We start from the raw sequence: 24,949 nt of genomic DNA on the forward strand, positions 1-24,949 counted from the left end.
TGTAGTTCGTTATACTGATAATGGGAAAAGCTAACGCGCTTGTATTGATAAGATAAGCTTGATAACAAAGCGTCCATAGAATTGAGCACTAATTTTAGGGTGGGTCGATTTGAATGGGTTAAAAAATTTGACAAATTGTTATAGCAAAATAGTATGCTACTAAAAATTCTAAAAATATTTCCTATAGATAGCATTGTTTTGAAACGAACCCTGGGTCTGCGCAAATCAACAGTAAACAAATTGGGTGTAGTTTTTTAAAATAAATAAATTTATTTTAAATACATTTAATTATAATAAAAACACCGTTCGTCTGTATGAGCATCAAGAACTCATAGACTATAAGAGCTACAGCAAACAAATTAAGTAAGTGGGTCCTTCTAATTCCGAAGCGAACTGCTTATAATTTTTTTTTTTGAAAGCACATTATGCTTTATTAAGCTACCGATGCCGAAATCAGAATTATTGAGTTTTGCGTACAACATTTTTGCAAAAACTACATCGACCCACCTTACTCTATATGGTTGTTTTCTTATCTTTTAAACTGGGGGACTTACATTTATTTTGAGCTAATCAGCTGCACGCAGTGATATTTAAAGAAATAGATTCATCGATACAGATATGTGGATTATTTCATTAAATTTATTAAGCAGATCTTTTTGAATTTTTAGTACTTTAATTTATTGCCTAAACGCGTTGTTATCACATTAAACAGTTTTTACAAAAGAGAATAGAAGTAGCTTCAATACAATTTCTGTCGTTTTCAATGGACTTTTATTTGTCGTCATATTTTGTTGGGTTTTTAAAAGCCTGGGCTAACAATACCTTTGAACTTATCGAGCGCCTGACGGAGCGTAGTCCTTTTAGTCTCGGGCAAGCAAACGAAGCCCACCACGCAACCAGCAAGACACAAGGCTCCCATGATAATGAAGAATAAAGCAGCGCTATTTACAGAAACCGTGCAGCTAGATATGATTATGTAGACGGCGGCTTCTACAATGAAAGTGCATGCTATGAACGGTGTCTTTACTTTCAGCGGATAGGCTTCGGTAAGGTAGCATGAAGAAGGCGTAAAAGCAACGCCTGCAAACACTTGGAATATGCACAATAGTATGAAAATTGTGTTCAGATAGTCGTGAGTCAGGTTGCCGTAAAGCAAAGCGCCAACAGCGATAGCAAAGGGACAGCAAAAAAACAGACCCATCAGTGTCAGTTTCTTGCGACCCACGGACTCAGTGCAGAACGAGGTGATAAAGGTTCCGATCCAACGGCAAGCGGCAAACAAAAAAAACTGCCACAAGAGAGTTCCGCTCAAGGACTGAAAGAGCAAAGAGAGTGCCAGTACTACGGTCATGTAGCTGCAGAGGCTCATGGCATTGAGAGCGCGCAAATAGCAAAGCTTGAAGAAAGCAGGAAGAGCCTGTGCAATGCTTTCACCCAAGGACATATCGCGATTCATTGCCACATAGCGCTTACTCTCCTCCAGCAGCTGATGCGTCTCATTGGTCACAATATAGGGACGCTGCAAGCGACGTTGTGCATCCAGAGCGCGTTGTTCCTCGCCATTATCCAGGAGCATCACAGGCGATTCGATGCTCAGAAGTGCGCCCAAAACCAGGGCAATGATTCCATACACAATGGACAGCACGCCATGCAGCTGATTGGCATTGAATTCGTTGGGATCATACAGTTCCGTGCCCCAGGAGATCACATAGATAATCTGAATAAAGAAGCCCAGAATGACGCCTTGCTGTTCCAACGGCGCTGCAATCGAGCCACGCATATAAGGCACGGCTACCTCACCAATAAGTGCCAAAGCGGGTGCAAAGCACAATCCGTTGCCTATGCCATCCATATACAAAGCCGCTTCAATCGCTTCAAAATTGAAGCGTGTTGATACAAATAAAATGCCACCAATGATTACCAACAAGGAACTGAAGCACTGTGGTCATATGAATAAATTTCAATTCAAATAGAATTAATTTCTTATTCAACATTAAGTTTTCATTACTCACCATAATTATTTTTCTGGGAATTTTGTTGGGCAAGCCACAGCTAAGCAGTGCGCCTATAATGGCGCCTATAAACCAAGCAACGCGTGTATGCAACGCAATATTAGTGTAAAAGGCTCCTCGATAGCCCACACTCCAGGCAATGTTCATGCCACCCGATATAAAGATTAGCGAAGCTGCAAAAGAATTTCATATTCTATAAATACCATAGCCTTGTCGCCTTATCGACTGCATGCATTTTTTTGCGCAGCAAGGACTTGCTGCATGATTCACCGCAACTTACCAGCGCCAACGGCATTACTCTGTGGCTTATTGCGTTGGTTGGTACTAAACCAACCGTTACCATTTTGTACGATAACTGTTGTCTGAGTTCGCTGTGGTTGTGGTTGTGGTGCTCCATAGGTTTGAGCTGGATAGGCCTGTGGGTAGCCTCCTTGCTGTGGTGGATAACCAGCCTGCTGTGCGGGCTGATAATAAGCAGGCGGTGGTGCTGCAGCGCCTTGCTCTCCATAGTTCTGTGCTGGCTGGGGCATTTTCTTTTCGTAGTCCATGTCGCGTTTCTGCTGTGATTTCGATCGAGGGCGCGTGTCAACTGAAACTCTTGCGCCTTGATCAATTTATTTTTGTAGCATTCGCCTGCAGACATTTTTGTTTGATAAGGGCCTATCGTGGTCAAGATAAGCTAGACAGTCGTTAAAATCGTTGGCACATGCCTCAGGTCCCAAAATGCGTTACACTGATAAGTTATCGAGGCAGGCCAAAATTAAGCTCACTTTTGTTCCTGGAACAAACATTCATTATTCATACAATTAGGTACAGGTGATTTCCCAATACTTAATTTCGGTAGCAAAGTCTATTTAGTAGCTCAGTTGGGTGAGTCAGCATTTTGCATTTTTGCGTACAATAGAAACGGCAAGAACTTATTGAGTGTGTCATAAACTGATTACAAGTCGTTTGGATTTCAAACTATTGTTGTAAATAAACAAAGCAAAACAAGTTGTTAAAAGTCTTTATTGAACCATTGGCGTAGCTTATGCTGCGCTGCTGTCAGAGTTGTTAGGCGCGTCTCTGGCAAACAAAATATACTTAACGCAAAGAACATTAAGTATACGCCACCGAAAAAGTAAAAATAATGTATAATGTCTTCACGCGCAGGCACAAAGTAGCAAAAACTGAGTCTAATAAGCAGTTCCACAGCATAAACAAGCGCCACACAGAATGGCTTAACGGCCAGAGGAAATGCCTCTGTGAAGTAAACAGCCGAAGCTGTATGCGCCACACTTGCAAAAAACTGCACAGCCAACAAACAGACCAATGCAGCTGATGCTTGCAGCTGCAGCAAAGTAGCGAAGCTCAAGGCCGTCGCACCAACGGCAAAACTCCCAAACATTGTGGGCTTCTTACGCCCACTGCCATCCAGCAGAGGCACAATGCAGCAGCTACCACTAAGACGCAGCAGAGCAAACATCACATAAGGCCAGGTATGAAAATGGGCCGTTAGCTGACTGCCTGCCTCATAAAGAGCACACCAGACCAAAGGAGTGAAGCTCAAGGCGTAGAGCGTACGATAAACCAAAAGCTTCAGCAGTGGCGCCAGCGTGTTGCTTAAGACACGCGAGCACTTCAATTCGCGTTGCGCTGCCACATACCGCTTGTGCTCGTCCAGCTGCAGCAAGGTATCGCTCGTCACCATATAAGGACGCTGAAGAAGCCGCAAGGACACGATGGCCGCCTGCTCATTGCGTTGCAGGAGAAAGAAAACAGGCGTCTCTACATAGAGTGTTAGGGCCAAGGCCAGTGAGAGTACACCATAGATGATGGACAGTAGGCCGTGAAGCTGATCCGCCAGCAGCGCTATATTCCAGTCGCTTTGCCAGATGGCGGTGTAAAAGACCAGCATAAATATGCCCAAGTTGTAGCTCAAGTGCTCCACGGCACCGGCCAATAAGCCGCGTAGCTCCAACACGGCCAGCTCGCCTACTGTGCTCAGTGTTGGAACGAACACCAAACCATTGGCTAGACCATCTAAATATCTCGCAGCAATAATAGCTTCCGCTTGCTCGGGTAGTATGAGGTAGAGTAAGCCGCAGACTAGCACCAGGCACGCGCTGAAAATCTGTAAGCAGGCAAAACCAATGAAAACTAACTCAAATTCCAAAAAGAGCATAACGAATTACATAAAGCGGTCGTAAACGCGTGCGATGCGTCAGTCGATGACTCACAATGGCGCCACAGAGCGCTGCAATGTACCAAGAGAACTGCATATGAAATTGTTGCTGTAAATTCGGTTGGTGTGTGGAGTGCGCTGCAAAGCCGGCACTCCAAGCCTGGCTCATGCCACCTGAGACAAATATAAAAGCACCCGCGCCCAGTGCATGCCACTGTGGTTGATTCTTGCGGCTTCTTTTTAACCAAATGCACTGCTGCTGCTGATCTGACTGCTGCGCCACTATCATTTCCGTTATATTGACTGCCTATCCCAATAGCTGGCGAACGGTATTTATATTTATAATTCACGCACGACGCCTAAGTTTGCGTATTATCAGCTTATCGCTATCCATTACCAGTTAAGCTCAACACCCTTAAAGCGCATCAATCCAATCGCATTTAATCAATATGCGTGTATTATATTAAGACTTTTAATTAATCGCTATGCCATAAACGTACATAAACATGCGATAAGCTTACCAAATTACGCAGCCGTATATCGGAGAATCATAAGCTGATTGATTTGATTGTTTGAACGTTTGTGTGTATCCGTTAGGAAAAAGACCGGAAGTGAAGGTTTTTTTATTTTTAGTATCTATTTATTTTGGGGGATGCATAAATATTTACATACGTAGCGGAATTTTAGTTTTTGAAGGGAGTAATATTTTGGGGTGCACTTTTTTGATGCTTTTTGCTTACAAAAAAAAAAGGTCATCATACAAAAAATATATATATTTTTTCAACATTTTCTCATTTATAGATAAATTCAGTTTTGAATTCATCTTATATCTATTATATTTGCTACATATTATCTGTCGAACTAGTGCATTATTGGACATGCTTCGTATTGGCCAAATCCCAAATCCAGCAGCCAGGTTTTACTCGGTGAGTAGACGCCCTTCTTTTGTTAGTTCTTATACACTTTCACATTTGTTATAGGTATAAATGAATAGGTATAAAGTTGTGGAGAGAAGGAGGTGTAGCAGACCCCATAAAGTATATATAACCTTGATCAGCAAGACAAACTGAGTCAGCCATGTCCGTCTGGCCGTCCATCCCTTTGGATTTCTGAGCAACCATAAGAGCTAGAGCAATGAAAACTTTTATGTATTTACCTTGAATTCATCTGAAGTAATTCATTCGTTGAATTCTAATTCAAATGAATGCATTCTTTGATTTCTAATCCAAAATGAATGCTATTTTTTTACATAATTAGGTGCTTCTATAGTTTTTGATATAATTATTAGATTTTCTATTGGAGTTTAGTTATTTTTTCACTACATTCACATAAAATTTATTAATTTAATTTTTGAAATTAAGCTACTCCATAACCAGAGACGAAAGACTATGGGGGCGAGTTAACTCGCCGCGACTTATCATTGAAGATTTGCTTGCTCTTTGTAGACTCACTGTAGACAGCTTGCTTTCCCTTCGACTAGCGTTGATTTGGAAAGATGATTTCTTGTTTTGATACTCTGCCTTATTACAAGCCATACACGTATCTATAAATGAGAACAAGCGTGGAGAATTAAGTTTCTCTGCAAGGCTAAGTGCAGATATTAAACACGCTTTTGTACGCGAAAATTTGTGAAGAGCTGCATTTGCTCTAATAATGAGAATGTGACTAAGAAAACTCCAAAGAAGACTGTTACACTTATTACACTCTGTAAACAATTAAAATTAAAAATTATTAATAAAATTAATTGTTATAATACCTTCAATTGCCTTGTGAGCTGCAAAGCTGCACTCATCACCACGATTCGACTTGAGATGAATATTTGCAATTTGATAAAGCAAATAGCATTTTTCAATTGAATACTTTGCAAATCGCATTCGCATTTCCAACCTTGATATCATTCGTCTGAAATTTTTAAAGAAATATAACGTACTTTTTCAACGGTTTTTTGTAAGAATTTACCTAGACCTCAACATATTGGGATCAGTCAAGTCTGGCTCCTGATGAGTAGATCGATCGCCAAATTTAAATTTGGGAAAATCTTTTACGGTATCCATTTGATGACGCAACAATGTAAGAAGAGCATTGTCTTTGGTTACCTTGAAGTTGTTTGGAACCGTATACTGCTCTGAAAGTGTTAGCGCGACAGTATTATAAACCTCTGCAATAAATTCAAATTTCCAAGGCATCACACGATGCGTTTTCACAACCACATAATCTCCCATAACACTCTCGACTACATTTAAGAGTCTCTGAAATGATGTATTTAAAAAACCGGGGGTACCGTCCTAAAATTTCATACTTACATTTACATCACTTTTGGCTCGAAGAATCCTAATAGTTCTTAGGGCTGCCAACATAGTTCGACGAGTTTGGTACTGCACACGATAAAGATAGGCCTCTTGGAATTTTTTAAGTGCTTCCTTATTTGGATATTGTTGGTATCGATTAGCGTACAACGGACAGCGAACATGATTCATTTTCTGAACAATTTTAATTGGATAACAAACAATAAAATCTGATTTGTACTTTGGGTTTACATACAAGGAATTTCATAACAATTTCATACTCTGATGTTGTTAGTTTGGTCAAAATGTCCTTTGATTCTTTGAATTCATCCATTAACAAATTTTTGTTACTATGATATTCTTTGGAATTAGTTTAATAGCTTAAGAAATTTTGACGCCTATTACCTTTTCAAGCTTTTCAAAAACAAGACATCTATCCATGATTTGTCTATATAAATTTGATTGAATATTTCAAAAGCTCTTTTACGTCTTGCTATTTCAAGCGGTGACAATATTTCTTCCTAGTACATTTTAAAAGTTAATAACAAAAGCAATTAAAAAATAAATTTAACATGAACCTCGATATCGGGAATGCTGAGCACATCACATTTTCCCTGTTCTTTTAAGATTTTCCACAACGGTCGATTGTCAACCATCATTTTTTCGTCTAAAATTTTCTTGATCTCATATATGTGTTTTTCATTTTCCAAGAAAAATGGACTTAGGCCATCGCCGCAAGTGTCTTTTAAATTCTCATCTACCTACAAAGCAATATTTATCGCGTAATATATACCGATTTCAAATTTAAAAATAGAATGTTAGTTTTCCGACGTACCACAATCAATCGTTCTACGAAAGCTTGAATTTTATTTCCCTTAAATATTTGAGTATTCTCGTGTAATGCTGCCTTTGCATTTTCTAATTCATTATGCTGGTAGATCCCCTCGCATACTTCGAGATTGATAAATGCACTCTCCTTATTCATATTCTTCGACATATCTTAATCATAATACAGGTTAGATAAACTACATATTAAATATTATCTTAACACACCTTTAGCTGCTCTACTGTCACTTAAAGCACTCTCAACTTTCGCTGTCTTTCGCTTGCTCATACTTCGTTTGCTTAAAGTCACAAAGTCCTCAGGAGCGAGTTCAAGTGCTTTATCATAATAATACATTGCTTTGTCTTCCCTATCTCTGCGTGAGTAATATGCACCCCAGTCCTTATAGATCCCCTGCTCGACCTCTTCGCTCCAATCGATTTTTTTCCATATTGGAATAGCTTCTTGAATACCCGCTGCAGGAACGAAATTCGCAGCATTCGTAGCCATTTCTGTATTTTTTTTTAGTTTTTCGTTTATTTTTATTTTTTTATTTTATTTTATGTTTCATTAACGATTAACTTTTATATATTGTACACATATTTATTGAAAAACGAAAAAGTAAACTTTGAATTTAAACTGATTCCAAACGCTGCTTTGATCAGCTATGCAAGTTATATTCAAGTTTATGTACTATTCACACAAATCTGCTCAGATAAAAGTTCAGTGATGCCCGACGATGTCAGTTGAAACTCAAGAAGCTAATCTAATATCTTATTACCAATAAAATACCCTACTAAACAAGTGTTTAATTAAATATACAATATCATTACTCTCTATCATTACATGAATACATAAATTACAAGGGTGTCTATTGGCTTACAATGTGTGATCGTAACAATGTCACTTTCAATTGTTGTCTGATCTGCCATCACCTATCAAAATATATTATATTTACACTTATCTATAGTTATTGATATTGTGAGGTAACACTTCGCGCATGACTAGCCATAAATACTTGCAAAGTTGCAAAGATATAAAAGAGGCAACTTATTTAAAGTTGTTCATTAGTCTTATATTACGACTTTGGAGAAGCAGACCCGAAAATATTAAAAAATTTCAATATTGTATGCCCTCATTATAGTTGGGATTTTTTAGATCAGCAGTTATTGATAAAGCTCTTATCATAAATCTTCTACTGGCCTACTAAGTCCCAATATAATGAGAGTAAAAACCACAAACAAACTGTAGCGTATTTACAAAAGAATAAAACTAAGCTACGAGCTTAATAGTTGTAAAAGTTGTTTTTATTATATTATTTAGAACAAAGTGAAAAATGAGCGCCTTTTTTAATAGATGCAGAGTTATGGACCACCAAAACACATAAATGCTCATTGTAGTTCAAGTCACGAAGTAGCTGAGAATCAAAGAAGTATTAACATATGATTTTGACAAAATGAGCGATGTGACTTACTTTTGGTGTTACGAAAAGGTATTGTGCAGAACCATGCTTGGTTGCTTCCTTCAGTAGTAAATCGAATATATGCCTTTCATTTTTAGCATCCATTCCTTGATTAATCTCGTCCACACATCTTAATTAAGATTAACATATTTATTATTAAAAAAAAACTTGTGATAGTGCATATTTGTTTGAATCACCTGAATGGCACATGAGTAACATGTTGCAATGATAAGGAATAGATCGCAATGGCCACAGCACGCTCTCCGCCAGACTGAATATATTTATCAAGCGCTTGCAATTTTGCATCTTTCCTGTACTGCACCATAATTTGAATGCCATAGGAATCAAAATCGAGCTGTAACGCATCGAAATGATATTTTGATTACTTAGCATTGTAAGCTATTTTCCTATGTATACAAACCTTATCTTTTCTAGTGAGAATTACTTCGCCTACATATGATATGGACTCCATAAATTCGCTGAACTTTCCGCTAATTGTATCTATCAATTTTATGAGTTTGGGCTCCCATTCATTAAATAATGCAGTTATTTCAGACTCAACGTTCCTCTCTTGGTTTGATTTTTCTTCGATGGATTTCCTGAGCTCTTCAACTATGGCTTCAGTTTGTCGATATTCATTAAGTGCCTGAAATTATTTCAAGTAAATAATTATTCACAACAATTTACAAAAATGTTTCAAAGTCGGTGTAGTTTACCTCCGGGTTCACATTCTTCATGCACTCCAATCGAGCTTGAAACTCAACAATTGCATCATTGATTTGTTCGATAGATGTGTTTACCAATTCTTCAAACTCCGCTTTGAAAGGGAAATTATTACTCATAGGCAGTTCGCCATTACAGAGCTTTTTCACTTCCTGCGCCTTTGATTTAATAGCCTGTAGTTGATTTTGTAACTGACTCTCTAATCTATTGATTGATATCTGTGTATAAAAAAATTGATTAGAATGACAAGTATGTTTGGGTAGTGCCCACCTGAGCTTCTTTATAGGCTTCTTCGCTCTCTTTCAACATATCTATCTGTTCACTGTGCTGCTGTTGATGAACCATTTCAATAGCTTGATTGTTTTTCTTATCTGAAATCAATATATCCGTAGCCTCCAGTATTTTAATCAAGTCCGACTCTATTTTCAAAATATTCTTTATATCCAATAGAACAGTAGCCTTAAACTTATCTTTTATGGTTTCAATTGCTGAAAATAAATAATTAAAGAATTCAATATTAGTATTTATTCTATAATATAAGCATTAATAAAAATCAGTCCATACAAACAAATGAGTTTTTGAGATTATTTGCTTTCTCCATAAGTTTCTTAACATCTTTTTGAATATTGTCATAATATCCAAGTTTCTGTTCAACTTTTTTCTTCTTATCTCCTTCATCTCGCAGAATGATTTGTAAGCGCTCAAATTCGCTATCAATCCTTCCTAAATTGTTTTTCAGCTGATCCTTTTCGTTTACTGACTTTGCATGCCTGAAATTTTTGTTATTCAATTATAAAGTATAAATACTAATAAATATTTTGTTATATTCAGACCTTTCTCTAAGCATCATCAGCTGTTTAGGATGTTGACAAATTAGCTGATTCTTTCCGTGGATCGTGCTCTCTGTTAATAATAGATCCGAACGATAACGAGATGCCGCAGAGCTAAATTTTTTCGTTCCTACATAAAAAATCAACAATCACCATAATCATTTTATACATTTATTATATAAAGAGCTTACCTCCAAAATATAATCGAATCGATTTTGGAATTTGTGAAGTGAAATTGCTGACCTCATCACCTCCGATTGGAATATTATGAATATGGTATGTTCCACATAGTTTATTTATTAATGTCATTGGTCCAGACACCAAATCAAGAAGGTACGACTTGAATCCCATATGGCTTTTGTTTTTGGTAATATATAATAACTTCATATCATGAAAATTAGAAATACTTACGCAATATCAGCAATGGGCACAATTGGTCGAAATGTGCATCTATCCGTTGGCTCGCAGTAAATTATATTCACGCAAAGCTTTTGCTTTACAGACAGTTCGTTGATGAGATCAGACATATCCTCTTTATCCTCACAAGCGAAGGCGTGCAGATCACTTTGTCTAATAACATTCTCTAAATACATCGCACTCTCCTCACTTTTCATAGAGAGCTTAAATGAAAAGCATTACTAATAATACGCACTTTGTTTAAGTTTTACAACTTTTTCTTACTTCAAAAAGCATAGGATCATAAATTTTCTGCTTATAATTATGTTTATTTTGGGCTACCCAGTTCATAGCTTTGACTAAATTGGGATTTCGCTGTCTCAGTTCCTAAGTAAAAAAAAAGTAAAATTATATTTTATTCAGTTACATATACTATATTTGGTTGTCTTTATACATACCTCCAGCTTTTGCGTTTTTATATTTTGCAGTCTTTCTATCTTATGATTCAGGGCTGTAATTTCTGGAATTTGTTCATCATTTATTTTTGATTCTATTTCTTTGCGTTTGTTAAACAAGCTCATTGCCGAGTTCTTAACATCGTATATGCTTTTTCTTTTCACTTCTAGTTCAATCAAGAGCTCTGGTTTTAGTTTGTTAAACTCTCTTAACTCGTTCTCTTTTGCTTCCACCAACTGCAAAACATTCTCCACTTCACCAATTCCTTTCTTCGCTTCTTGAACAGTTGTCTATAGAATAAAAGTTTATATAAAAAATCTTCAAATACAATTTAGCTCTAATGTACTTACCTCCATTTCATATTTGCTGACATTAATTTTTTGCTTTACACTTTCCAATTCGAAAGCTAACTTCTTTTTGGTATCTGAGGCTGTGTTTATTTCCCGAATCTGACAAGAGATAAAAATAATTTTTCAACGAAATGAAAGTTATATACAATTTTTGACTCACGTTTTCTAGCGTGTTTTTCCTTAAGGTAGTGCTCATACGTAAATATTCATCCTGATTGCGCTTTTCATTATCATATTTGGTTTTCCTCACTACACAGTCGACTTTGACAGAAGTCAATCGACTTTTCATTTCATCTGCCTTGGTTTTAATTGTCCCGACCTCAGTCCAAAGCTTTTTCGCATGGTAAATCTTCAATTTCTCTTGTATAGCTTGACGCTCTTGGTATTGGCCTAGAGAAACCTGTAACCTTTAGCCCAATATGGTTAAATGCAATACACAGTAATTTAAATATTTAATTTTTTAAAGCTTACTGGTCTAAACGTTTTTGCTCTTTCTGGAAAGCATCCTTTTCCTTATCTCTGTCAGAGTGTGCTTTTAAATGCTTAGTTCGCATCTCTTTTAGATCATTAAAACTTTTCATTAACTGATTATCGCATACTGACGACATTGTATTGACTAATAACTGCTGGGCATTCATTTTTGAAAAGTCCTGAAATTCAATAAAGTACGATGAATGTAATATATCTATCGAAATTATATGATTATTTTACCTGAACACGGTCCTGCGGTAAAAACTGGCATAAATTGTTAACCTGTATTTTATAACTGGCAATTGTCGCTAAATATTTTGATTTTGTCAGATCCTTATCATTTACATAATAACGGGATTCTCCATTATTGTTTATTGTGCGCTTAAAAGTCTCGATGCTATTTTTCTCTTTTCCATAAATTGTTACAACAATAATTGCGGACGCTTTGTTGCTTTTGATGTAATCTGAAATGCTTGAGGAGCGATCCAATAATTGCGGCTCGCCGCCCAAGCCCAAAATAATTGCAGATACAATTGTTGACTTTCCGGTTCCATTCGGTCCAGTCAATACATTCAAGTATTCTCTCGGATAAAATGTAATTTCATTGTACGACCTGCAAGATATAAAAATACATATTGTATTTCACCAACAAAAATAATTCACAAGTTAGATACGATGATTCGCGCGCTTTAATGCACAACGCCAATTACTCCAAGAACAAGTACGTATGTTTGTAGTTATTTTGTACCAAAATGTCAGTGTTTATGTGTACATATTCACATGTTAATATGTGCACATATCCACTATATTAGCTTACTTTTAGTTTGTAAAAAGCAGTACAGAATGATCTTGTGCACAATTTAAATGCTTGAATGCTCGCAGAACTCACAAAACTTACACAAAGTCCTTACAGTACACCGATTTAATTCTTCCCACCATCTGCGATGCGTCTAATTGACCTGATGTATTCATATTCACTATTACGATTGTCAAATTAACAGTTGAATAATTGATTTTCAGCGTTAAGCATTATTTTGGTTCAAAATCGCGACCGCCTTTGATTCCCACAAAAAACATATATTTCCTAGAGATGTCCGGAATTGTTCAAAATCAGTTCGATTGAACTACTCATTAAAGTGAACGAACGAACTACTGTGGCGAGCATATATAGATACATGTCTGCCACTTTTGAATGTTTCTAACTGCAAGATCTTAAAAACTATATAAATTCTTGTACATTATTTATAATTATTTAAATAAAAAGAAAGGCAATTCCATTTCTAGAACTGACGACTGAACTGATTCGTTCTTCACCAACTCATAAAAACTTTATCAATCAATTGAACTACTTTCTCGACTTATCGTTTAAAAATATCGATGAATTTTTAAAAATATTTATACTATTAAGCAAATGAATATTGAACATTTTTAAAATATCATGAATAAATTTAAACAATTAGTATGGAAAACTTTTTAATGTTGATGCACAATTTATAAAAGTAATTAACAGACACTCTATGTACTAAAGTTCAATTCTATGCATCTGATTGTTTAACTAATTTTGCCATCATCTTTTCTTCTTTAACCTTTCGCTTTGCCTCCTTTTGCTTTCGCTTGTCTTCCTTCTCCTTCTGCTCTAGCAACTCTTTGAAACGCTCATCTCGTGTATCAACCTTAAAACCAAAATGCCGGCGAACCTCCTCAATCAAACGTTCCTTACGTTCAATTGCAGCCGCCGCATCTGCTTTGCGCTTTTGTACCTTTGCGTTAAGATCTGCCTTCCACTGCTCCAGTTTTTCAAGTTTCTTTTGTATGCTATCTTCTCGTTCCTTTACAGCCTGCAATTGTGCTGCTTTGTTGATAGCGGCCTTCTCCATCATTTGCAGCAGGGTTTCATGTTGCGTAATTGTCTGAAATTTTTGTGCTTTAGCTTTGTCGGCCGCAGTTCCAAAGCAAATTCTCGGATTCACTTGAGCCTCAGCACCGTAACGTCCATACATTTGCCTTTGGTATTTTTCTGTCATGTGTATCCAAGAATTTGGCTCCTCATACGGTCTTCTGTTGTAGAGCACATTTTTGTGTTGCGGCCGCAAACCAGACTTGTCACAAGATATAACATTTTCTGCGCTGTCCTCCAAAAATACCGGCGGCTCTGTCTGTGCAGCTTCAGTAGAATACTTCAACTGAGCGGCAATTGCTCTCGTACCAACATTTAGTTTTTTTAATATCATATTGAAGTTTGGTTTTACATATGTTTTCTAAAAATAATAGTGATGATACCAGCTGGACGATTGTTTTAAGCTAGAGCTATCACTATCGATATACCACTATCGATTACATCTTCTATCTATCGATAGTGTAGTTATATTGAAAATGTTTTTTCACAACTTTGTTCGCAACTAGAAAGGTAAATTATAAATTTTTATTATTAATAATAAACAAAAATATATAAGCATTCATAATAATAATAATAACTATTGTAGAGTTGAAGTCAGAGGGGGGCGGAAAAGTTGTTATTTTTGCTCCGGAATACGTCAGACTAGAAGAGATTTCGTACTGTGCACTTCTAGCTATGCTCTTGCTAGCTCGCCGGCTTGTGTCGGGGTTCTTTCTACTCTCTCTTTCTCTCTGCTTGGTTTCCCACTCTCACTGACTCACATAAATAATAAGTGCACATTTGATTGTTTAATAAAACCAGGATAAATTTAACTAAAGAAATATCTATGTGTACTAGAAGAGCACCATAGAATCCGACCTTGGATGCCGATCCTCACCAACGCGACTCAGGTGGCAGTGAGCCCACGATTCTATACCCACCCTACCTTTGCGCGAAGACTTATCGCGCCCTTTTTATGGGACTAGTGCTAACTCATACTGTTACCAGCCATACCCTACCAAGCTACGATCAACGAAATTTAGAACATGTTAATAGATTTAAATTTTAGGGGGCTTATTTAATGATTTCATTATTAGACAATTGTAATAGTTAAACGCTTAAGTAAAAAAAATTATAATTGTGTTTATAATTATCACTAAACAATTTGAGTACTCAATCGATAAAAAAATGTAAGCAAAAAAATGTTATTAAGTATAAAAATTACTTTTATATATAAATATAAATATTTTCAAGTGGCCACACTCGTGCTCAATTATTAGTAGACATATATAGGTATTTAAGTAGGCTGTAGGCCATAAGGTTAAATAAAATTTTAATTCCTTTGTTTGTGACTTACAGCATTTCTAATTTTTTTTTTTTTTTTTTTTACTCCTTGCCGTCGTTGAGCTCAGCGATGCTTGGTGTATTTTAGCTGTTAAAAGGAAAAGAATTCGCATACATATATATCTACGCAGACGAGCACGTTAAACCAAATTTTTACATGCACATGCCCGTTTAAATAAATTTTCTTTCGATTTCAATTTAGTTTACATTATAATATTAAAACTAGTATTAATAAAAAAAAATATTCAATTAAGTAGGTTATATTAAGTTTAACTTTTAAGCAAAAAGAATTACTGAGGTTAAATCAATATTAGGTTTGAGCTATATGTTAATAAGCCTAGGTTAAGTTTTTTTTTTTCTTCAGGCTTAGTTCAATTTAATTTTTGTATGCATTTCGCTAACGCGTTGCTGATTTGCTTAACACTTGTGTTCCTTTTTAGTTATAGTAATTATTATTAATTATATTATTGTATTTCTGGTCAGGTTCTGAATTCGTTCTAGGCGGGTCGGGAACAGGTCTCCAGATTAATCACCGCCAAACACTGGACGCTGGTTTCCTCCCAGAATTTTAATAATTTGGCCTCGCCAGGCGCTGGAGTCATTGGCCGAGGACGGGACGGGGTGATCTGCTTTTCTTTTTCGGCAGTTAGTCTTTCTATAATCAGTCAGGGCAGTAAGTGACTGCTTGCTTTCAATTTCACTTTAACTATAACTTTTCCATAGCATACGCGTTTATAGAATATTTGACTTTAGAGACGAACTGTATGACTTGTCTCTTTCAGTTCGATCTCTTTACTAAACTGACCAGCGCAAATTTTGACATGATTCACTCTCGCTAGCGAAAGCTTTCGCTTTGTCTAGCCAGACGGTAGCTGCCTTCTTTCGTCTAACGCCAGACATAAGAAGCGCGTGCTTGGCGCCAGCACAAAACGTCGTCATCGTTCGATTGTGCAGTTACGTCCGTCTGCTTACAAGAGGTCACTGCACTTAAGCTTTGCTCTCGCGCGAAGTTTCGACCAAAGCGTCTGCTAGCTTAAGAGCTCGCTGACCAGAAAGCTTAAAAGCTTTTATGTTTCTTGATCTACGCCTATGTGATAAAATAGTAGTATTTGTATGCTCTAATGTTATTACTACTTTTTTTTCTCTTTTTGGCCACTACACTATTAATATCATTAGTATACATTTCTTAAAATAAGGGCAAATACATAAAATTAATTTCTAATTTAAGAACAGAAAAAAACTAATAGTAAGTCTCAAAATCTTAATTTTAAATTGTAATAGTTCTTAAATTTATTTATTTTATTTACACATACATTTATGTTTATAATGCGTAAGCAAAACACAGCTGATCTGCCATATCTTTGAGTGTCACTGGTCATGGACTACATTTTCTGCTCCGCGCAGAGCTTGTCAAACCTAATTCTCAACATCTTGCACGTGTCATCCAGCAATGAAAATCGATCGAATCGAATGGTTGCAATCGAATTGCAAGCGCATTTAATTACTGGTTTCCGTTTTGTCTGTGATTAATTGTAACAAAATTCGGCAATTCTTCTTCCAGTTCTTCCAGAGTAAATGTAAATTATAAATATCCCAGGTACAAAATATTATAAATACGCTTAACAATTTTAATTTATTAATAAAATTTTATTTTATTTTCTTGCACCAAAGAGCAATTGAACTCCACACACAATTAATAATAATTTATGAATAAATATTTACTTATACTTTGGCTCCACAATAAATACCTGCCAAATTTTTGCCAAGACTTATTAATTATGCCTTTAATTCTAATTCTATGTAGAATAATATAAATGTGTATACAAAGTTCATTTTAATAAAGCAGAAGAATTATTTTAGTTGTATGTACGCTTTATTACTCAACAATAAATATTATGAAATTCCAATTTAGCCATAAATATTCTTTGGTTAGCTTATATGATAAAAAAAAGAATATAATTTTAATGTTTTTTTTTTATAATTTCTATAGATAGTATATTAGATTGTCAAAGTTATAATAAATCTTTAAGTAATTTACATAAATATTTCATTGTCTAAGTTTTTACATTTTCTAACTGTATTTACAATTAGTATTTGTCAACTGGTATGTGCAACAGTTCAAAATTAGATTTCATAAATTCTACGCTGTAAAACGGTGTGCCAATTAAAGTTTCTTGGATTTCTTTTTGGCTGGAAGTAAGGTGGGATATTGTTGGTTTCGAGCTTTTTCAGATCGAATATCGAGGCGCTTTAATAGAAACACGAGGACATAGAGGGCTAAGACGTAAAGAGCCACTACATCCAGTAGATAATACTGCCACCAGCTGAAATGAAAGCAATAAACTATATTACAACGCCTATAGAAATCAATCTTTTGAAGCTTGCCTCATATTACGCGCTGGAGATTGCAAGTGGTAGGCTCCATTATGGCGCAGCACATATTCCGTCCAGTAAATAGCGGTCTGCAGCGCTGTAGACTTCTGATCCAGCAAGAGATTTTGACGATATCTGGCTGCATTTCTATAGCGCGGATCGTGTATAACTTTCATAATGGCCTTATATAATTGATTTGTAGATAGAGTTTCTAGGTCTAGCTTGATGGCATACCCATCGACCTCTGCTTTCGCTGAGTTGACATCGTGATCACAGAATACGGGCATTGTGACTACTGGCACACCATGGAAAACTGTTTCGAACATGCTTAGCAGCCCTCCATGAGTAACAAAGACGCGCAAAGATGGATGCCCTAGAATGTCCTGCTGTGGAAGCCAACGGGATAGCTTTACATTCGGCGTCAAATCTTGCATATCTGCTGCACTTCCTTCGTACTTCCAGAGCACATGGTAGGGCAGACGAGCAAATGTCTTTACTAGCATACGGCGTAAAGACTCAGGCATATTAGCGGCTTTTACAGATGAACCCATGGACACGTAAATGAAACCTGACGTTCCGGCTGCCGCAATGAAGTCCTCCAGATCCTTGGGCAGTGGTCGAGCCGGTTTGCAGTGTATGCATGCTACCTCAGCTACGTTAGGATTTAGGGCGCGAGGATATGATACGACAGCGTGTCCATTTTGGAGGATAAAGCTCACATTGCGCGATATATCATAAGGATGAGGTATGTCCGGCCCCAAATGATCGCGCAGAACCCGATGCGTACGCCGCACCACGTACTGTTAAGATAATCTGCATTATAAAATGTTATCTGAGAGTTTATAAGAACTTACAGTGTGTACAATATTTTGTCCGATTTGCATGGCCGTGTTAACTGCTCGCTCGTAAAGGCTCATATTGTCCGTAAAACGGGAATAAAAGTTGGGCGTAATAGAATAGCTGGCAGGGTTTCCCGCCAGGGATAAACTACCTGTATAGAATCCAACGGTGTTTATATACATAAATGGTATCTTGTACTGATATATAATTCCCTGTATGCACTCTGGAAAGGCACCGTCCAGAATAGCCAGGTCGAAATTGCGGTTCGCTAGTTCCTTCGTTTCCGCATCGCCCAACATAGCGTCGCACGACTATGACCAATTCAATTAGTTGTTGAAATCATGTTTATTATTTAATTGGCATCTTACCTCAAAGGCGTAACGTATGCCATCCCAGGGCTTGATGGGCATTTCACCTTTCATTCTAGATCCTAGAAGATCCCAGTTTGTATAGTTCTGTATGTAATCTACCAGCATCGCAGGTGTAACCTCATGCAGTCCCTCAACATGGAAATCTGCAGGAAATCCACTTAGGAAGGTTATATTGTGACCTCTGAAAGCATATAGGATAATTATATTTTAAGTGCTGAGCCATGTTTTTTTCTTGGAACGTTTTCTAAATAGTTTTTGTAATAGTCAAGGTAAATTATTGCTTAATGCTAGTGTTGCTATATTCTTCGAATTGTATAATCATATTGAGTTGAGCTGTTACATAAGCTTCTCTAATTGATTTTTACACTTTTTCAGAAATAAATGGTAATACAACATAAAATGTAACAATTAAATAAGATTATAACGGTTCGGTAGCACGTGGGATCATGAATTAAGAAATACAATTTGACTTAAATGAAAATGTCATTATTAACATTTCAGCAATCTATCTAAAGTACAAATTTCTGAAAAGAAACTTGGAAAGAGCTATATTCAAAATCATTGTAATTTGTAAGACTTATTTCCATTTTGAATTCAAATTAGAACTCAAAAATATATCATATCTTTTAAAACAGTTAAAGGACCAAACGGTAAAGAAAATAAATCATTTTTATCGAATTAACGTTTTTGGCGTACGTATATGATAATTAATGTATGTTAATTTGTTTTTTAAAAACCAGTCAAGAACTGTTAAAGCTTCAGCAGTCGACCAATGTTTAATTACACAAACATATTAATGTAAAAAAACTTAAAAAAAAAATATTTTTGAACAAACTTTATATATATATTTTTGAATATTTTAAATCACTCGACAAAAAAAACTTTAGTCACTTTTAGTCTCTGTATGTTCCTAAAAGTCTTGTTTATTGAACAAGTTGTGCAAATTCATATAATACACACCTTCTTATCAATCCTTTGGCAAGCTCCCAAAATGGTATTTTGTGTGACTTAGTACCGCCCATGGTGGCCATAAAAATCTCCGCACCCAGCGTCTGGCCGATGCATACGAGGATCAGTAAATTACGTATTTGTAACATGATGCTGCAAACGGAATTTGTTTAGCAATATAATAAGTACAAGCTTCGAATTTTTTTTATTTTTTTTTTTTTTTGGTTTTAACTTTTTTCTTAGCACTTTATGAACGTTTGCCGCGAGTTCAAAGCAGTATTTAAACAAAATTACCTGGTACACGACGCTTTATAGGCTTAATGTTCTATAATGTGCTCAACGGTCAAAACAAGCGATTTAAATCATGTAATCGAGCGTTTAGTGCCAGTGCTTAAGCGAACAAAATATAATAAGTATATTATACATGCATATATACATATGCTTGTATGTATAGACATACAATTCACTTGTGCATAGAAAATGTACATATAATTATTTTTGCTGCGGTTAAAAGGAGCTTCATAATGCGGGCTAGTCACAGTATGTACGAAAAGTGAGCACACACGCGCCGCCATAAACTCAAAATAAGAGGTTGAATGTATCGACTTATATGTGGGGTGAGCGAGGCTATGATGAATGACACTAGAAGCGACCAATTATGACTTCATTTTTGTAAACGACGTTGTCGTCTTTACAAAGGGCTACAAAAGCTTTGATCTTCTTTGTATGATTGCAGTCTGGAGTGCTGCAGGTTAACCCAAGGCTAATTGCGTGAAGGAAGCAATTATAGTCGATATCGCATTTTAGTCAATGATTACATGGAAATTTGAAGCAATATATTCCAACAAGCTTCTTAGATTTTTCTACAAAAAACCTTTTTTTACACTAAGCCAATTCTTGGACAAGGCGCGTGCCAATTTAAGATATTAACAATAAATAGCGCTTTAAGGTGAAAGAGGTCCAAAAATTGTTGACACTACCTATTAAAAAAGCTTAATGTATTTGTTTGCCTTACGGCGATGACGTCAATAATAGCACTAATGAGAGGAGATGTCATTAGGTTTTTATAAACATTGTTTTTTGCGTTTCCATGAGCTACAATTAAATTCTAAAATAATATATAAAATGTTAAATTCCTAATGCCTTTTTCGGCACTATCAAACTTATGATGTCTTACCACCATAGTGTACTTATAGTTATGTTATTGTAAAAAGACAAGTGTGAAAAGTAAAATTTTCCTACCGCCTAACTTCGAACAGTAAAACAAAGCATTGTTATTATTGAACGAACATTTCAAACGCTCGTGCTATTCAAAAGAATCTTAACTTTTACATTTTTCGGCTTCTTTAGCATATATCATACTCGATATTTGCACAATCGCCTAATCAAGGCAGCAACAGTCACGCCACCAACAAGTTAAGACCAATTTCTATTCTTGCGCTAACAGTCTGGTTAGGCAAACAAGCTTAAGCGAAAGAGTCCAAGAGCACAGAATAAGCAGTGAAAGTATTCACTGATATATTCATATATATGCTCGTATTTATGTACATATGTACATATGTACATATGTACATATGTAGCGGCAATGTTCATTGAACAGGCACAAGCTCACATATACATATGCATATCATTTAAACGGATAGTTAAACACAAAAGCAAATAAATAAAAAAAAATACGTGTATGTAGCTAAACCAAGCCCTATTATCTCTCCTATTTGAAAATTATATTAAAATTTTAATTGATTACATTTTTTTGTTTTTGATACTCTTTGCATAATTATGATAAAAACGTAATATAAATTGTAGGCCGCAAACAGGTTTTATAACAAGATTTCAAAAGAAAGCAATTTTTCTACTTTTCTTCTAGGTAAGCTTACGTGTATTTACTAGTCGGTTCGCTGAACTGCTTCAACAGGTGAAGCAATAGAGAGATTGAGAGTACCATGCCTTAGGCAAGGTCGCACCAACCACCGCGAGATTTTGGTTTAAAAATTCGTTTAATTACGCTGCTCACTCATAAACGCATCGATTACTCATAATGAGGCAAGTTGTATAAGATAGTAGGTGGCATTTAGGTAATTCAGCTCTGGCAAGCCCCAAACTTTCTGCCTAATAATAATGGCGCTAGCATCTATGTTTATTTTGAACAAACACACGTTTTTTCCCATGACTGAATGCTGTGCATTGCTATTGTAAACATTATTTCTCTGCTTTTGGGCCCAATGTCAATGACTTTGTCAGCAAAGCATGCAGCCAAAATGAAATGAATTGAGCACATTTTTGGTAAACTCTGTTTCTGCGAACATTGCCAAGATGAAGATTGATAATTTTTTTGTATTTTTTCTGTCGCTCTCTTTCTATACCACCTTCGTTACTTGATTACATCCATCAGCTCAACTGAATATTGCAACATTTACATATATAAGTAAACGACTTAGCTAAGTTTTATGTTTGATAGTCATCGTAGACGCAATACAATCCCACATTGTACGGATTAGAAAACTACTAAATTACATGTACTAGTCACAATAAATACCTATAGTTTATTTACTTCAAAATAATACTATAAGCTAAATATTTAATTGTTTACACAAGAGCCCAACCGAACCTTTTTTTTTTTAGTAATATAAGCGTGAGCAGAACTTGCTTTTAACAATGGAATTACAGCGTATGTAATAGCCGATACTCTTTGATTAACTTGGGTCAGGGTGTATAAAAAATGTAAGTCTTACGCTGGTGACGCAAACACTTTTTTGGCGCTGCAATACTGACGACCAGTCCATGATCGGCTTTAATGTATTTTTCCAATATAACTAGTTTTTTTGTGACTGAAGAGACTATAGTATGTATGCCTTTGGAGAGCGTGCCAGTTCATTGCAAATATGTATGTACATTTCAGGTAGTCTCTTACATGTCGCGCATATAAACTTGCAGAGAGCTATATAATTTGTAACGATTTTTTAACTTGGCATCATTTTAATTTACCTGCAGAGTGTCAAATAGATTTGTCACGAATTATGCATGTTGCGCATTAAAAACACGTCGAAAATAATGATTTTTGTATAAAGCGGAAACAAGCTTACAAAACCCACAAATTAAACTGGAAGGCTGAGTAACGGGGGAACTACAAAATTGCGAAAGCTCAGGAATAAATGCACGTCTGTATATGTTTGCGTTACTTGCAGATTTTACTTGAACTTTTTTGCAACACACTTATCTCATAGTCTGTCACCTGCCTAAATTATGAAAGATGTTCAGCAACGTGCGTAAATACTCACAATTCTAAAAATTAACATAACAAATACGCAGCCTTTGAGACAAGATGAACGATGTTTCAAGTACAACAATAACAAAAAATTTAATTAAAATGCGGAATATAATTTTCAAGCACATGTTGTGGCAAAAAGATATAAACAATGACACAATGACACAGCTTCCACAAAAAATATAAATTTCGATTTTTTACTATTTTTTAAAAGCTTTGGCTGCTCATCATTCCTTTGTCAATGTCACAATTAGTTGTTTGTTTGTTTGCTTTTGTGCAAAAAAATTACAAGCGAGGCAATTTCTTAGGTTTTTTTACGGCCGTAAATTAAATGACACAAAATGTACATTACCTCAAATAGAAATTACAATAAAGTAACATTAAGCCAACAGATTTATGCACAAATATTTGTTTGTTTAATGCGTTTTACCATTCACCTTGAATAAGACAATGTAGGGTGCTAAACATATACTTAAATTTTTTTAAGAACAAAACTTGTGAGAAATATTATTGTAAATGCATATGGAATGAGCTCTTCCAGTTCTTTTTTTAAGGAAATGAGGGCAGGTGCCTACGATTACAATAATTACGGCAGCCTTGATTACAATCTTCGCAAGGCATATTAAATAATATGCCCATGTGCAAGCGTAAGCACAAGCACACTACATGATATAAATAACAAGTGTGAATGCGCAACAAGTTCGTGTCGCAAGTCTTTTGTTTTTGTTACTCCTCGTTAACGTTTTGACTGAGCTGAGCATAGTTAAGCTCTGCTTTTATTTTATTTTTTATTTTTATTTAACATTTAAGTAAGTCGGTTGCATTGTTTTGACCTTGCGCTAACCCAACCACCTCTTGTTTTTGTTGCTGCTATACATTTGCAGCTTTGTTGTTGTTGTTGATTTTTTTTTTTGTTGCTGTGTCTCTTTTGCGCAATCAATTGGCTTTCGCGCCGGTTTTGTCTCGAAACTTTTTGGGTGTTGTGCAAATACATATATATATATACATATGTGCATTCATACATATGACACATATGTATGTAAGCAACAAGTGCATTTACACATATGTATAGTCAAGTATGTATGCGTGTAACCTGATTGGGCTATCATAACCCCTTGCCAGACTTGGCTCGAAACTTCTTAATTAATACTTTCAGTTATGTTAGATTACATTCATCCGTAAAGCACTACTAAGAAAATAAATATGCATGTCCTTGTATACCTAAAATTTAAACAAGTGAATATTCCATTAACCAACGGACCAGGCCTTACGCGTTGTTTGTAAAACCGCGTGAAATTGTTGTGTATTTAATTTCTTGTTTGTTGGTATTTTCGATTGCACTTTCGGCACTCCAGCACTCAGCACTCCACGTTTTATTGGCTGACGCTCAATACGATATTATATTGCCTGTTATGCGGTCGTGCATAAGAAAAGCAGTTAACATACATACTTTCACCGATGCAAAAGTATTATTTAATGCAGTTATAATATAAACGAAGCATTTTTGCAGAGGCGACGACCAGACCACTTTCGCGCTACTTTTACTGCCTTTACCAACAGCTGCAGTCAAGTAACGGAACGCATTTATTCTTCACTTCTGCAAATTGTACACAACTTCTAAATTTTCATTCATCATTCGTTTAATTCACAATAAGTAATATCAACAAGCCGAACTTTTTTATTTGTTTTCTTTTCTTTTTTTTATAGTATTAGTATTTGTATTTACATATGACAGCTGCGCTTAGTTTCACCGCACGATACCGTTGCATACACAAGACTAACTAACATCTTATTTGATTCACAAATTCCAATTTAAGAGCAGTCCCCCTCAAACTGGAGAGCAGTTAACTTCAAACTGATGAGCAGTGACCCTCAAACTGGTGAACAGCAACCCTCAAGCTTTACACTTTTTATCCAAGTTTCAAACTTGTTTATACAAGTTTCACACCTCCTGAATAAT

The 24,949-nt window shown here is 35.9% G+C and overlaps 6 protein-coding genes across 7 annotated transcripts; all 6 read right to left on the bottom strand.

Annotated features, from left to right (window-relative positions):
• Positions 1-653: 653 nt before the first annotated feature.
• On the bottom strand, positions 654-2,596 carry LOC108598617 (sugar transport protein 5). The gene is made up of 3 exons (XM_017985316.2): positions 2,293-2,596; positions 2,013-2,185; positions 654-1,939 (listed from the first exon to the last, which is right to left on the bottom strand). The coding sequence occupies exons 1-3, from the start codon at positions 2,558-2,560 to the stop codon at positions 800-802; spliced, it is 1,581 nt and encodes a 526-aa protein (XP_017840805.2). The 5' UTR covers positions 2,561-2,596; the 3' UTR covers positions 654-799.
• Positions 2,597-3,009: 413 nt separating this feature from the next.
• LOC108598139 lies at positions 3,010-4,465 on the bottom strand. The gene is made up of 2 exons (XM_033293723.1): positions 4,232-4,465; positions 3,010-4,125 (listed from the first exon to the last, which is right to left on the bottom strand). Exons 1-2 carry the CDS (start codon positions 4,463-4,465, stop codon positions 3,010-3,012), a joined length of 1,350 nt encoding a protein of 449 aa, XP_033149614.1.
• A 1,009-nt stretch (positions 4,466-5,474) lies between these two features.
• Positions 5,475-7,875, bottom strand: LOC108598842. Of its 2 annotated transcripts, none has more exons than XM_017985597.1 (9): positions 7,515-7,875; positions 7,297-7,460; positions 7,040-7,222; positions 6,867-6,982; positions 6,718-6,811; positions 6,480-6,656; positions 6,136-6,425; positions 5,933-6,078; positions 5,475-5,719 (listed from the first exon to the last, which is right to left on the bottom strand). In XM_017985597.1, exons 1-9 carry the CDS (start codon positions 7,792-7,794, stop codon positions 5,538-5,540), a joined length of 1,632 nt encoding a protein of 543 aa, XP_017841086.1. In that variant the 5' UTR covers positions 7,795-7,875; the 3' UTR covers positions 5,475-5,537. The 2 variants fall into 2 exon arrangements, with proteins under 2 accessions (XP_017841086.1, XP_017841085.1); XM_017985596.1 differs by having other exon boundaries at positions 5,477-5,881.
• Positions 7,876-8,591: 716 nt separating this feature from the next.
• On the bottom strand, positions 8,592-13,014 carry LOC108598552 (structural maintenance of chromosomes protein 5). Its single transcript, XM_017985235.1, has 17 exons — positions 12,871-13,014; positions 12,213-12,585; positions 11,973-12,151; positions 11,662-11,908; positions 11,502-11,600; positions 11,154-11,441; positions 10,981-11,082; positions 10,711-10,919; positions 10,491-10,654; positions 10,303-10,429; positions 10,034-10,239; positions 9,740-9,957; positions 9,463-9,687; positions 9,168-9,392; positions 8,944-9,101; positions 8,759-8,876; positions 8,592-8,701 (listed from the first exon to the last, which is right to left on the bottom strand). Exons 1-17 carry the CDS (start codon positions 12,942-12,944, stop codon positions 8,600-8,602), a joined length of 3,114 nt encoding a protein of 1,037 aa, XP_017840724.1. The 5' UTR covers positions 12,945-13,014; the 3' UTR covers positions 8,592-8,599.
• Positions 13,015-13,439: 425 nt separating this feature from the next.
• Positions 13,440-14,234, bottom strand: LOC108599122 (growth arrest and DNA damage-inducible proteins-interacting protein 1). Its single transcript, XM_017985910.2, has one exon. It carries the CDS (start codon positions 14,201-14,203, stop codon positions 13,508-13,510), a length of 696 nt encoding a protein of 231 aa, XP_017841399.1. The 5' UTR covers positions 14,204-14,234; the 3' UTR covers positions 13,440-13,507.
• Positions 14,235-17,227: 2,993 nt separating this feature from the next.
• LOC108598546 (2-hydroxyacylsphingosine 1-beta-galactosyltransferase) lies at positions 17,228-24,620 on the bottom strand. The gene is made up of 6 exons (XM_017985230.2): positions 24,211-24,620; positions 19,737-19,877; positions 18,774-18,957; positions 18,420-18,716; positions 17,578-18,365; positions 17,228-17,516 (listed from the first exon to the last, which is right to left on the bottom strand). Exons 2-6 carry the CDS (start codon positions 19,871-19,873, stop codon positions 17,357-17,359), a joined length of 1,566 nt encoding a protein of 521 aa, XP_017840719.1. The 5' UTR covers positions 19,874-19,877; positions 24,211-24,620; the 3' UTR covers positions 17,228-17,356.
• Between the last annotated feature and the right edge of the window lie 329 nt (positions 24,621-24,949).

The sequence above is a fragment of the Drosophila busckii genome, chromosome 3L, assembly GCF_011750605.1.
Source record: "Drosophila busckii strain San Diego stock center, stock number 13000-0081.31 chromosome 3L, ASM1175060v1, whole genome shotgun sequence".
Classification (NCBI taxonomy): Eukaryota; Metazoa; Arthropoda; class Insecta; order Diptera; family Drosophilidae; genus Drosophila; species Drosophila busckii.